The sequence below is a fragment of the Schistocerca cancellata genome, chromosome 2 (assembly GCF_023864275.1).
Source record: "Schistocerca cancellata isolate TAMUIC-IGC-003103 chromosome 2, iqSchCanc2.1, whole genome shotgun sequence".
NCBI classification, from domain to species: Eukaryota; Metazoa; Arthropoda; class Insecta; order Orthoptera; family Acrididae; genus Schistocerca; species Schistocerca cancellata.
The window spans coordinates 122129907-122145032 of NC_064627.1; the positions used below are offsets into that span (position 1 = coordinate 122129907).

A 15126-nucleotide genomic window follows, 5' to 3' on the forward strand; every position below is an offset into this window, starting at 1 on the left:
TGAAGTTTAATATTAGCCAGGAAGAACGAATATGCAAAGAAGTGGGATACGGAAGTACTAAGGAATGACGAGATACGCCTGAAGTTCTCTAAGGCTATACATACAGCAATAAGGAATACCTCAGTAGGCAGTGCAGTTGAAGAGGAATGGACATCTCTTAAAAGGGCAGTTACAGAAGTTGGAAAGAAATGCACTGGTACAAAGTTGACAACTGCGAAGAAACCTTGGGTAACAGATGAACTACTTCAGTTGATTGATGAAAGAACGAAGAACAAAAATATTGAGGGAAGTTCAGGAATACAGAAATACAAGTTGCTGGGGAATAAAATAAATAGGAAGTTCATGGAAGCTAAGACGAAATGGCTGCATGAAAAATGTGAAGAAATGAATGTCGGAAGGACTGTCTTAGCATGTAGAAAGGGTCAAAACAACGTTCGGTCAAATTAAAAGCAGAAGTGTTAAAATTAGAACTGCAATAGGAATTTCACAGAGCGGATACGTAGAAAGAGTACATTGATGGCCTCTATAAGGGGGAAGCTTAGTCTGACGTGATAGGAGAAGAAAAAAAAATGGTTCAAATGGCTCTGAGCACTATGGGACTCAACATCTTAGGTCATAAGTCCCCTAGAACTTAGAACTACTTAAACCTAACTAACCTAAGGACATCACACACACCCATGCCCGAGGCAGGATTCGAACCTGCGACCGTAGCAGTCCCGCGGTTCCGGACTGCAGCGCCAGAACCGCTAGACCACCGCGGCCGGCGATAGGAGAAGAAACAGAATCGATACAGATGAGATAGGTGGTCCAATATTAGAATCAGAATTTAATAGAGCTTTGGTAGATTTAAGATCAAATAAGGCACAAGGGATAGATAACATTTCATCAGAATTCCTAAAATCATTGCGAGAAGTGACAAGAATATTATTGTTCACGTTGGTGTATAGTGTGTCTGATATTTTCGGAAAAATATCAGACACACAATTCCGAAGACTGCGAGAGACAAATAAGATAATTATCGCACAATCAATCTGACAGCTTATGCATCCAAGTTGCTGACAAGAATAATATAGAGAAGAATGGAAAATTAATTGAAAATGTGTCGGATGATGATCAGATTCGCTTTAGGAAAGGTAAAGGCGCCAGAGAGGCAATTATGACGTTGCAGTTTGTAATGGAGGCAAGACTAAAGAAAAATCAAGACACGTTTACAGGATCTGTCGAGCCGAAAAAGCGATCGACAGTGAGAAATTGTGCAAGATGTTCGAAATTCTGAGAAAACCTTTGTTACGCTATAGGGAGAGACGGGTAAAATATAACTTGTACAATATATACAAGAGCCAAGAGGGAATAATAAAGACTGGAAGACGAAGAACGAAGTGCTCTCATTAAAATGGATATAAGGCAGGAATGTAATCTTTCGTCCCTACTGTTCATTCTGTACTACGAAGAAGCAATGATGGAAATAAAAGAAAGATTCAGGAGTGGAGTTAAATTCAAGGTGAAAGGATATCAATGATACGATTCGTTGCTGACATTACTGTCCTGAATGAAAGTGAGAAAGATTTACATGATCTGCTGAATGGAACAGTCTAATGAGTACGGAATATGGATTGAGAGTGAATCGAAGAAAGACTAAAGTAATGAGTATTAGCAGGAATGAGAATAGCGAGAAACTTAACATTAGGACTGGTCACGAAGTAGATTAGGTTAAGGAATTCTGCTACCTAGGCAGCAAAATAACCAGTGACCGATGGAGCAGGGAGGACACCAAAAGCAGGCTAGCACTGGTAAAAATTGCATTCCTGGCCAACAGAAGTCTGATAGTATCAAACACAGGCCTTAATTTGAGGAAGAAATTTCTGAGAACGTAGTTTTGGAGCACAGCATTGTATGGTAGTGGAACAAAAACTGTGGGAAAACCGGAGCACAAGAGAATCGAAGAATAGATGCTGTAGACGAGTGCTGAACATTAGGTGGACTGGTAAGGTAAAGGAAGGGGAGGTTTTGAGCAGAATCGGAAAGGAATATGCGGAAAACATTGATAAGAAGAAGGAACTGGATGATATGACATCTATTAAGACATCGGGAATAATTTCCACGGTACTAGAAGGAGCTGTAGAAGGTAAAAAATGTAGAGGAAGACAGGGATTGGAATAAATTCAGCACTTAATTGGGGACATAGGTTGCAGCTGAGAAGAGAATGACACACGGGAGGAATTCGTGGAGGTTCGCATCAAACAAGTCAGAAGGCTGGTGACAAAAAAGAAGGCCGGCCGAAGTGGCCGTGCGGTTAAAGGCGCTACAGTCTGGAACCGCAAGACCGCTACGGTCGCAGGTTCGAATCCTGCCTCGGGCATGGATGTTTGTGATGTCCTTAGGTTAGTTAGGTTTCACTAGTTCTAAGTTCTAGGGGACTAATGACCTCAGCAGTTGAGTCCCATAGTGCTCAGACCCATTTGAACCAAAAAAGAAGGAAAAAAACATGGCCTGACAATTGCCTTGTTGAATGACGTGATGGCAAGTGTCATGTGATACTATATGACATCATGTATCATGTTACTTTACTTGAAACGATCCATTATACTGCACGACATGGGCACTATACTAACAAGGAAAAAAAGCGCGAATATTTGTTTCCATATAAATGCCTTTGAAGTTCGCCTTATTTGTGCTACGATAGAAGCATTTTTGATTTTGGTTTGTTAAATAATTCACCACACAGTGAGACAGCCCTAGCAGCTAATAGCTTATTAGTGTTTCTTCTCCTATACCACTGCAAAGCTGAGGATCAGTGGACAAAGTTCAAAACCATCGTACAATATGCATTAGATAAGTATGTACCAAAAAAGAACGTAAGAGATGGAAAAGAGCCACCGTGGTACAACAACCGAGTTAGAAAGATGCTACGGAAGCAAAGGGTACTTCACAGCAAACAGAAACATAGCCAAAGCCTTGCAGACAAACAAAAATTACACGAAGCGAAATGTAGTGTGAGGAAGGCTATGCGAGCGGCGTTCAACGAATTGGAAAGTAAAGTTCTATGTACTGACTTGGCAGAAAATCCTAAGAAATTATGGTCTTATGTCAAAGCGGTAGGTGGATCAAAACAAAATGTCCAGACACCCTGTGACCAAAATGGTACTGAAACAGAGGATGGCAGACTAAAGGCCGAGATATTAAATGTCTTTTTCCAAAGCTATTTCACAGAGGAAGACTGCACTGTAGTTCCTTCTCTAGATCGTCGCACAGACGACAAAATGGTAGATATCGAAATAGATGACAGAGGGATAGAAAAACAATTAAAATCGCTCAAAAGAGGAAAGGCCGCTGGCTCCGATGGGATACCAGTTCGATTTTACACAGAGTACGCGAAGGAACTTGCCCCCCTTCTTGCAGCGGTGTACCGTAGGTCTCTAGAAGAGCATAATGTTCCAAAAGATTGCAAAATGGCACAGGCCATCCCCGTTTTCAAGAAGGGACATGGAACGGGTGTGCAGAACTATAGACTATAGACGTCGATCAGTTGTAGAATATTGGAACACGTATTATGTTCGAGTATTACGACTTTTCTGGAGACTAGAAATCTACTCTGTAGGAATCAGCATGGGTTTCGTAAAAGACGATCGTGTGAAACCCAGCTCGCGCTATTCGTCCACGAGACTCAGAGGGCCATAGACACGGGTTCCCACGTAGATGCCGTGTTTATTGACTTCCGCAAGGCGTTTGATACAGGTCCCCACAGTCGATTAATGAACAAAGTAAGAGCATATGGACTATCAGACCAATTGTGTGACTGGATTGAAGAGTTCCTAGATAACAAAAAGCAGCACGTCATTCTCAGTAGAGAGAAGTCTTCCGAAGTAAGAGTGATTTCAGGTTTGCCGCAGAGAGTGTCGTAGGACCGTTGCTATTCACAATATATAATTGACCTTGTGGATAACATTGGAAGTTCACTGAGGCTTTTTGCGGACGATGCTGTAGTATATCGAGAGGTTGTAACAATGGAAAATTGTACTGAAATGCAGGAGGATCTGCAACGTATTGACACATGGTGCAGGGAATGGCAATGGAATCTCAATGTAGACAAGTGTAATGTGCTGCGAATACATAGAAAGAAAGATCCTTTATCATTTAGCTATAATAGAGCAGGTCAGCAACTGGAAGCAGTTGATTCCAAAAATTATCTGGGAGTAGGCATTAGGAGTGATTTAAAATGGCCGGCCGGAGTGACTGTGCGGTTCTAGGCGCTACAGTCTAGAGCCGAGCGATCGCTACGGTCGCAGGTTCGAATCCTGCCTCGGGCATGGATGTGTGTGATGTCCTTAGGTTAGTCAGGTTTAATTAGTTCTAAGTTCTAGGCGACTGATGACCTCAGAAGTTAAGTCGCATAGTGATCAGAGTCATTTGAACCATTTGATTTAAAATGGAATGACCATATAAAATTAATCGTCGGTAAAGCAGATGCCAGACTGAGATTCATTGGAAGAATCCTAAGTCAATGCAATCCGAAAACAATGGAAGTAGGTTACAGTACACTTGTTCGCCCACTGCTTGAACACTGCTCACAGGTGTGGGATCCGTACCAGAAAGGGGCTGATAGAAGAGATAAAGAAAATCTAACGGAGAGCAGCGTTAAAGGCTCATTTAGTAATCGAAAAAGCGTTACGGAGACGATAGATAAACTCCAGTGGAAGACTGTGCAAGAGAGACGCTCAGTAGCTCGGTACGGGCTTTTGTTAAAGTTTCGAGAACATACCTTCACCGAGGAGTCAAGTAGTACATTGCTACCTCCTACATACAGGGTGTTACAAAAAGGTACGGCCAAACTTTCAGGAAACATTCCTCACACACTAAGAAAGAAAATATGTTATGTGGACATGTGTCCGGAAACGCTTACTTTCCATGTTAGAGCTCATTTTGTTACTTCTCTTCAAATCACATTAATCATGGAATGGAAACACACAGCAACAGAACGTACCAGCGTGACTTCAAACACTTTGTTACAAGAAATGTTCAAAATGTCCTCCGTTAGCGAGGATACATGCATCCACCCTCCTTCGCATGGAATCCCTGATGCGCTGATGCAGCCCTGGAGAATGGCGCGTTGTATCACAGCCGTCCACAATACGAGCACGAAGAGTCTCTACATTTGGTACCGGGGTTGCGTAGACAAGAGCTTTCAAATGCCCCCATAAATAAAAGTCAAGAGGGTTGAGGTTAGGAGAGCGTGGTGGCCATGGAATTGGTCCGCCTCTACCAATCCATCGGTCACCGAATCTGTTGTTGAGAAGCGTACGAACACTTCGACTGAAATGTGCAGGAGCTCCATCGTGCATGAACCACATGTTGTGTCGTACTTGTAAAGGCACATGTTCTAGCAGCACAGGTAGAGTATCCCGTATGAAATCATGGCGGTGAATCGAATAAGTACAGTACATACTGACGAAACTAAAATGAGCTCTAACATGGAAATTTTGTAACACGCTGTATATCTCGCGAAGAGACCATGAGGATAAAATAAGAGAGATTAGAGCCCACACAGAGACATACCGACAATCTGTCTTTCCACGAACAATACGAGACTGGAATAGAAGGGAGAAGCGATAGAGGTACTCAAGGTACACTCCGGCATACCCTTGCGGAGTATGGATGTAGATGTAGATGTAGAAATCTGTCTGTTTATTGTTATATAACACGATTTCTTTTGATGTTTTGCGAGTTATAAGCAATCGGTTTGTTTTCTTAACCTTATACCCTCCAGTCTCATCAAGAAAACATACTTCAGAAATTGTGTAGTGTGCAGAGCAAGGAAGAAGAGAAGTGATACACTGTATGAGTGTGAGAAATGTCTAATGGCGTTGCACTTGCCTGTAACTTCTAAAACAGTATTATCTTCATTCCTCATCACTTCAAAAAATAATAAGGATCGATTTATAAACAATTCCTACCAAAAAATGATATAATTCTCAGATAAGTGTGTAAGACAAAATATGGAGATTTTCATAAATATAAATAATACAGGTAGGGTCTACTACGGGGAAAATTATTAGAAAGTCAATGGTTAAAACAGGTTATACATGGTCATTAATTCAAATGGTTTTCACGTCGCTAAGGTGCATGGCGCACAGGAAGACGTAAGGTATAATATAATATGTAGCAACAATTACATCCTTAAAATTACGATAAAATTAGTAAAAGTGCTGTACAATCTACTTATAGAAAACCTTTTGGCATGACAAGCTAAATAAAACAAGATATAGTGATAGTGTGAAGACTGGACGAAGCAGTAAATATCTCAGCAAAAGTTTTAATGGTCAATAGTCCATTCAGAGGACAGTCAAATGGTTCCAATGGCTCTAAGCACTATGAGACTTAACATCTGAGGTCATCAGTCCCAAGACTTAGATCTGTTTAAACCTAACTAACCTAAGGACGTCACACACATACTTTCCCGAGGCAGGATTCGAACCTGCGACCGTAGCAGCAGCGCGGTGCCAGACTGAAGCGCCTAGAACCGCTCGGTCGCAGCGGCCGGCAGAGAGTCCAGCTGGCGCCGCCCTCTGCTGTTTTCTTCTGGAAGTGCCTGCAAAAAGAGACCCACTCTCCATGCCTACGAGACATACGGCCCTTTGCGTCAGAACTCTTCGACACCTCAGTTCTGAATACGTCGGTACACAGGACGAGTTAGCTAACGTTGAAGCGGCGCGCTACAGGTTTGTGACGTCACTGCTATGCGAGAAAGACAGGCCGTGGCGCATACGTCACAGCACCTGATACTGTAGGTCTTACGAATGACAGCTGCCGTCTCTGGCGGGGAGCGAGTAACTGCTTCAGAAGATAATAATTTTTGACTGGGTGTTTAAAAGCATGCAAATTCCCGATTTCACTCAACAAAGTTAAAACCTTTAGTGGGTACTTTTCGAAGTAAATACTGATTTCCTGTGGGCCCTGCATGAGGCCGAGCGGTCGCTAAGTGTGGCGTACAAGTCGACTAGACCACAAAATAATTTATGCGATATTTCGGCTATGGGTCATGTCACGTAAAGTAGAACCAATAGGAAGCAAGAACGCTCCCTGCATCAAAAGCAGTAAGCTTGAGGCCCGCAGAAAGCAAAACACCATCTTGTATTTGTCGTCCTCAGTGGAAGTCCGTATTCGGTGAATTATGGTATACCGTATATACCATGAATATTGAAAGGTGGCTACACTGAGCCACAGCGCCAGAGAGTATTGTTCCGCCGCCTCCACTGGCAGTGATTATTGAGACGTAGCGGCAAGCAGTTCTTGCCGAGAAGTTGTGGTGGACACTGCTTGTCGTGAAGTCAGAGTGAGATGTGGTAGTGGAGAGTGTTGTTCCATGTTTTATGCAGTGGTTTGATGGGAGAGATAGCAGATGTTATTCCAATGGAGATATTGTAATGATCTGAGTGCTTTTCGTCAATATATATGAAGGTAATAAATAATATGTTGTTTATTTATTTGTGTGTCCTGAATAATGTGTCATTACAGGTTCAGTCAACAAAGCATCTGGCTTGTGTTCTTGTATTAGAGTGTAATTTTGGTTTTCTTGCACAGTTATAGTACTTGTAATTTTCTTTTATCACGTCAGTATAATTGCTATTTAAAAATTCTTGTCTTGTTGAAGAAGAACCGTGCCAGATGTGCGTTGAGTCATACTACCACATACAGAACAGCTACACTTGTGTTTGTTGTTTCGTAGGTTTTATAGTTGCTGGGGACTTAATTAATTAATTGTGCTAACAGAAATTTCCTTACATTCTTTGTTGTCATTCTAAGCAGTCAGATTGCGTACTAAAACTAGTCAGGGCCAGCCGTTTACGAGACTTGCGTAATCGCTACTGCTACTAAAAAATATCTGCAGTAGTATTTAAAATTAAGCCCCCATGCAATATATGCTGTTTCCTAAGCACCAGCACATTGAATGACTTGAGAACGAATCGTTTCTTGTACGATTTGTTGTACTTATGGTAGAATGACGGGGAACCTCATATTGGCGGTTGAGGAATTTTCGTATTTAGTTATTATCGCATTATAACTGGCGTATTATGAGAGTAAGCCGTTTTAAGGTAACGGCATATAGAAGATTCGTGAAAAACCTCTTGTTGTCGTTGGGATGTGTTACAATCAAATGTAAACTGGTAACATGTCGGCAGTTAAAGCCTGTAATGCTATAATATTAAATTCAAAGTCGCTCATCATGAAGCTACAGCCTAGCTTAGTGGGTGTAGAACCAAGTACAGGACAGACGGGACAGAAGTGTTCGAGTCCTGCTACATCTAATTTTTTTTCACATGCGCGTTTTCTGAAGGGTTGTGGGACAGACGCTCAAGTTTTTATTTATATACGCCACAGACAGGCATAGTTAGCGTATGGACAAGGAAGGAAACTTGCGTTTCAATCGGCAAACGTGAGAATTTTAAGTGCGTTCATTTTCCTGGACAGGCTGTATTGTTTGTGAGTCAAATTTAGCTCACGCCTGCCGATGGAGAGCGCTGAGAGCGCAAAATCACGTTAAGCAGATCGTCCTGTTTACAGACAGAGCTGTGTCTCGTGACGCTGGATATCCCGTCTGCAGCCGGTCGCGGTCACCGAGCGGTTCTGGACGCTTCAGTCCGGAACCGCGCTACTGCTACGGTCTCAGGTTCGAATCGTGCCTCGGGCATGGATGTGTGTGATGTCCTTAGGTTAGTTAGGTTTAAGTAGTTCTAAGTTCCTGGGGACTGATGACCTCAGATGTTAAGTCCCATAGTGCTTAGAGCCACTTGAATAACTCCGATCGATTTTTTCTTTTTTTTCTCATCGGGCTTCTGACTGATTTGATGAGACCCGCCACGAATTACTCGAATGCGCCAACCTTTTCATCTTACAAGGGAACCTCCCCATCGCACCCCCCTCAGATTTAGTTATAAGTTGACACAGTGGATAGGCCTTGAAAAACTGAACACAGATCAATCGAGAAAACAGGAAGAAGTTGTGTTGAACTATGAAAAAAATAAGCAAAATATACAAACTGAGTAGTCCTTGTGCAAGATAAGCAACATCAAGGAGAACATGAGCTGATGAGCGCCGTGGTCCCGTGGTTAGAGTGAGCAGCTGCGGAACAAGAGGTCCTTGGTTCGAGTCTTCCCTCGAGTTAAAATTTTACTTTCTTTATTTTCTCAAAGTTACGGTCTGTCCGTTCATTCATTAACGTCTCTGTTCACTGTAATAAGTTCAGTGTGTGTTTTGCAACCGCACGGCAAAACCGTGCGATTCATAGACGAAAGGACGTGCCTCTCCAATAGGAACCGAAAACATTTGATCGCAAGGTCAGAGGTCAACCGATTCCTCCACAGGAAAACACGTCTGATATATTCTATACGACACTGGTGACGGCATGTGCGTCACATGACGAATATGTTGTCGACCCACCTAACTTGCACACCTGGCGAATGGGTAAAAAGATTCTTCTACCTTGCCCGATTCAAGTTTCCTTGTGGATGTGATAATCACTCTCAAAAAAGTGATGAAAACATAAGAGTTTGTCACATAAACTGCAACAAATGAATGCAACAGTTTCGCAGTCGCACAGTTTTCCCTGTGCTCTGTCAAAACATATGTTTTTTACATTTTCAAATGTTTCCGTGTGTAGACCGTCAAATCCTGCATATGTCCAAGCAAATCAAAACATGTCCTGGAATCTTGGAGAGCGAAGTTGATTATGTGTGAGTGCCTGAACTTTGATAATTGTCTGAAAATAAAATTTTTTTCACTCGAGGGATGACTTGAACCACGGACCTCTCGTTCCGAAGCTGCTCACGCTAACCACGGGACCACGAACCTCCTCAGTGCAAGCTGTCCTTGATGTTGCCTATCTTTCACATGGACTACTCAGTTTGTATATTTTGCTTTTTTTTTCATAGTTCCATACAACTTCTTCCTATTTTCACGATTGATCTGTGTTCAGTTTTTCAAGGCCTATCCACTGTGCCGACTTATAACTAAATCTGAGGGGGGGTGCGATGGGGAGGTTCCCTTGTTAGAGTAGCTCTTTCATCCCTACGTCCTCATTTATTTGCTGGATGTATTCCAATCTCTGTCTTCCTCTACGGTTTTTATGCTCTACAGTTCCCTGTAGTAACATGCAACTTATTCCCTGATGGCTTAACAGTTGTGCTATTATTCTGTCCCTTCTTCTGCTCAGTGTTTTCCCCGTATTCCTCTCCTGGCTTATTCTCTGGAGAACCTCCCCATTCCTTACCTTATCAGTCCAACTAATTTTCAACATTCTTCTGTAACAGCACATCTCAAATGGTTTGATTCTTTTCTCTTCCTGTTTCCTCACAGTCCATATTTCACTACTGTGTTCCAAACGTACAATCTCCGAAATTTCTTTCTCAAATTAAGACCAAAGTTTGACACTACAGGAATTCTCTTGGCCAGGATTGCCCTTTTTCCCAACGCTAGTCTGCGTTTTATGTCGTCCTTGTTCCAACCATCATGCTTTATTTTGCTGCATAGATAGCAGAATTCCTTAACTTCGTCTACTTTATGACCTCCAATTCTAATGTCAAGTTTATTCTGCAACTTTGTCTACTTTGTGATCTCAGATTCTGATACAATGTCGCTCGCCGTACTCATTCCTGCTACTTCTCATCATTTTCGTCTTTCTTCGATTTACTCTCATTTCACTATTCTGTCCTCCACCTTCCCCCAGTGGGTTATTAATAATTGTCCTTTTACAGCTCTACACAATACTTCTAAATTATGCCTTACAAAGCGAAAAATATGATCGATAACTCGTAGATAGACTTTATGTCTTCAAATTGATGGACTCAGTACATGAGTCCGCAGATCGTGGTCGTGCGGTAGCGTTCTCGCTTCCCGCGCCCGGGTTCTCGGTTCGATTCCCGGCGGGGTCAGGGATTTTCTCTGCCTCGTGATGACAGGGTGTTGTGTGATGTCCTTAGGTTAGTTAGGTTTAAGTAGTTCTAGCGGACTGGTGACCATAGATGTTAAGTCCCATAGTGCTCAGAGCCATTTTTTTTCAGTATATGATGGATAATTACTAGCCAGTTCCCAAAATGATTGTGATGTTTGGTTCATGGGGTGCTCAATCACTTTCATGAATGATGATGACAACACAAACACCCGGTCCCTGGGCTCAGAAAATCCCAAACACTGCCGGGAATCGAACCCAGGACACCGCGATCCAGAGGTAGCAACGCTAGCCACTTTTTTTCTTTAATTTGTTCGGCATTGTTCGTTGCGTTTGGTCAGGGCGGACGTCACATGACATCCGTTCAAGTTGATCGTTGTTGGTTCCTTTAACCATGTTTTTTTTATTTTTTATTTTTTTTTTTTTATAGAGGGCCACCACCTCACTGACCCAACACCCTGAGCTACCATGCCGGCATCTAGACCACGAGCTGCGGATTCCCCAAATGACTAACAGAATTTGAAAAGAAGGAAAATAATGCAAGTAAGAAATACATTGAACGTTACTTTGTAATTTATGATTTATTTTACACAACTTGCTTGTACAGTACAAGATATGAATTATTAGTACGTAATGACAAATAAACAATGACAAAAATTATAAATTCCTGTCATTTTTACGTAGTGGTTTGATACAGGGTGCTGACTTGACGTTGTGCACGACGTTATTGTTCTACCCATGGTAGGGGAGGTGGCTGCCATGGGCTGCAGCAACGTGCGCTGGTGCCGGGTGCGTGTACGCATGGACAGCAGGAGCAGGCGCGGCCAGGACAGCTGCGTGGGAGACTGGGGAGGGAGCGGGAGCGGCGTACACCGGCGCGTGGGCGGCAGGGGCTGCGTAAACAGCGGCATGGGCGACGGGGGCGGGAGCCGGGGCGGCGTACACAGGACCGTGGGCTGCGGGGGCGGCGTGAACCGCAGCATGGGTGACAGGGACGGCGGCGGGGGCGGCGTGCACTGGACCGTGGGCGGTGGGCGCCAGACCAGGGGCGGCCACGACCACGGCCCTGGGCGGCGCCGGCGTCGGGTGTCCGACGCGCTTCACGACCGCCTGGAAGCCGTTGTGGTCGTCGGCCGTGTACTCGACGATGCGGGTCGTGCCGTCGGCGTCGATGAGGCTGTAGGCGCCGGTCACGCGGTCGCCGTCGCGGTGCTCGAACTGCGTCTTGGCGTCGCCCGTGTGCGAGTCGGCCACGGCGTAGTCGAACCTGTAGCTGGGCGGCGCGTAGTGGTCGTAGACGGCCGCGTGGGCCGGCGCCGGCGCTGCAGCCGCGGGGAGGTGGGGCGGCGCTACGAGCCCGGCGTGGGCGGCGGCCAGCAGACAGGCGAGGACGGCGACACTCTGCATCTCGGGCGACTGCTGCAGCTGTCCTGGCAACGGGGGAGGTGGGTGTGGTGTGGCTCTGTGGTCGCTGCTCCCGCTTAAGTACGTGTCTAACGTCCGGCAGAGACGGGAGAAAGTATCCTGTGTCACGTCACCTTCGTCATTGGGGGCTGCATTGTGAAAGAGTGTAGAGGTCACCGAAGAGAATGTACGAGACATACTCCAAATTTTCCAGAAAGGCCAATAGCTAAGGATTCAGATATCCGTTTGCGCTCGGTGCGATCAATAGCGATGGAATATTGCACAGCAGCAGTAGCTCCAATATCGTTTCACCTTCTGCCTCCGAAGTTCTTATCAATCAGATCGGTAATTCTGAAATAAGTAAAGCTTTTAAGAATGAGTTGACACATTCTGCTATAACTAATCCACAGCTCATAAAAATAATTCACCGTGGATTCATTTTTCATTATTGTCTCCGTCTTCACGAAGATATAACCAAAGTACAAACAATCCTTTTGGAAGAACATCCGCAACTGAGCATTTTAGCAGAGGTTGAAAATACCGCTTCAGTTGCAAATTTCTTTATTTTCACACGACCGGTTTCGGACTGTTATAAGCCCATCTTCAGGTGTCGTAGCTGTGCTATGGTCCCCGAACGCCGCGTGTACCAGGCGCGGTGTTCTGCCTATGAGCGCTGAACAACTGAAGCGATATTTTCAACCTCTGATAAGCAAAGTAGTTAGATAAGAAACATTTACCAACTCGTCCGCCAGTGGCAGCAGTTTAATGAATGGAAACTATAATTCGCCATTAGGTGCAACTTTATCGATATGGCAGGATGTTGAAGTACTAACGTTTAGAAGAATTTGTTAATATACATTCGCTTACCTGCGCAGAAAGATAAATAATAAACAAAAGGTAATAACTAATATCTTTTCGCCGAGTTCAGTACATTTTTAATTCATGTTGTAATTTTTGTAGTCAGACACCAACGTTTATACAATTGTTCTGCCGAAACCAAAGAGAGGACTATATGGTCGTAAAAAAGAATATAAATGTTTTAAGCAACAGAATTAAAATAATAGCACAAAAAGAATTTGAAAAGAAAGAAAGAAAGAAAGAATATAGTACAGCAACCGACGGAAAATGAAGTACTGCATACAATGGACTTCTTTGTTTCCACATTTATTTAATGCTTTAATTATTTAAAGTATACTGCATAAAAGTATTTAGTCTCCATCCATTTCAGTATACAACAAACATACCAACGATCATTATCAGTTGAAAAATACAACAGAACATATTTCTTAATCATGAGAATACGCTCTATCCATGACACAAATCCCAAAGGTACAATCAGGATCTGTAAGAATATATGATGTAGAAAAGAAGGGTATAATATCTTTGGAGTGGGATCCTGCAGAATACTAAATACGTCAGCTGGAATATTTCTGTTTTCTGTATCTATATCTCCCATCACAGAACGGTTCACAGATTACGCATTTTTAATCATTTTAAGCAGCAAAATTTAAATTGAGCTAACAGCATCAACAGAAGTTTCAAAATGAGGGACAGTGTTCCTGGGTGTATTAGTTGTTGCCACCTCTTGCCATATGAGGGTACATACAGCATTGTCGAATATGATCGCTTTCATGGTCCAGGCCTGGGGAGGCATAATACTGCTATTGAGCTCGAAATCTTTAAACATGTTATCGGCCAACGCTATTTTGGCACATTACTCTTTCCCCATGTGCGTCTTTTCAGGGGTACATTCGGCGCTGACTTCATTTTCATGGATGACAATTAGCGACCGCACCGAACAGCACAGATTGAGGAGCTCATGGAACAGCTGGCTATTCGTTGAATGTGTAAGCGTATTATATCGCTGGCTTAGTTGCGGAGTATCTTTGCGGGCAGCGCATTTGCAGAGTCGAGCGCAGAACACGGAACTGTTACGTTGTGTCTTGGGTAGCTCTGCATGTGAGAGGCATTGTTATTATGGAAGTTCAAGTGGTACTACAAGTGCTATTACAGTAAGGTGATGAAATGTGGAAGTGATTCAGAGGAAAGTGCGTAATGATGTAATTAAAAATGAGCGGTGCCGCCGATAACGTATTTCTGTATCCTCTCGTTGCATGTCGCACAGCATCGATTATCCGCGCCGTGTTCGGTCCCTCAGAATGAACTAAGGTGAATTAGGAAAGATTAGTTGCCATAAAAGAGTACAATCAAGTGCCAGTGTCTTGTAGCGAGCGTGAGAACGTGCGTTCGGTCATCGCGTTCCGCATCATCAACAATCGGCGGCGCCGCGACGGCTACGCGCACGCTCGTACAATTGTGAACTGTGAACTGTAATTTTGCGAGGTGCCGGGGCTAGCAGTGTGTTTAACACTAAATTCTTCTAGAATCTACATATGTAAATGGTGCTCTAAGCCCCCCCCCCCCTATTCTAACTCCGACTTTTGCTGTTGCACATGGATTAAAAAGAAACGCGAACTGACTGTAATTGACCCTGCAAGTAGAGTAGAAAAGAGTTTGGCACCTGCAATAATTTAATTTGATAAATAAGTTAAATAAAGGAAAGTTTCATTAATGTAGTGAGAAATGATAGGGTTGCTCTACCGATTAACATAATGGAAGTACTGTCCAAAATAACAATATGATTTACACTCCTGGAAATGGAAAAAAGAACACATTGACACCGGTGTGTCTGACCCACCATACTTGCTCCGGACACTGCGAGAGGGCTGTACAAGCAATGATCACACGCACGGCACAGCGGACACACCAGGAACCGCTGT

At 43.5% G+C, this 15126-nt stretch overlaps 1 protein-coding gene across 1 annotated transcript in view; it reads right to left on the reverse strand.

The window, feature by feature from the left end:
* Positions 1–12349, reverse strand: part of LOC126151478 (cuticle protein-like) — a 43083-nt gene extending 30734 nt beyond the window's left edge. Inside the window, exon 1 of the mRNA XM_049915944.1 lies at positions 11679–12349. Coding sequence (XP_049771901.1) covers positions 11679–12349 — 671 coding nt within the window. The remainder of the gene's footprint in view (positions 1–11678) is intronic.
* Between the last annotated feature and the right edge of the window lie 2777 nt (positions 12350–15126).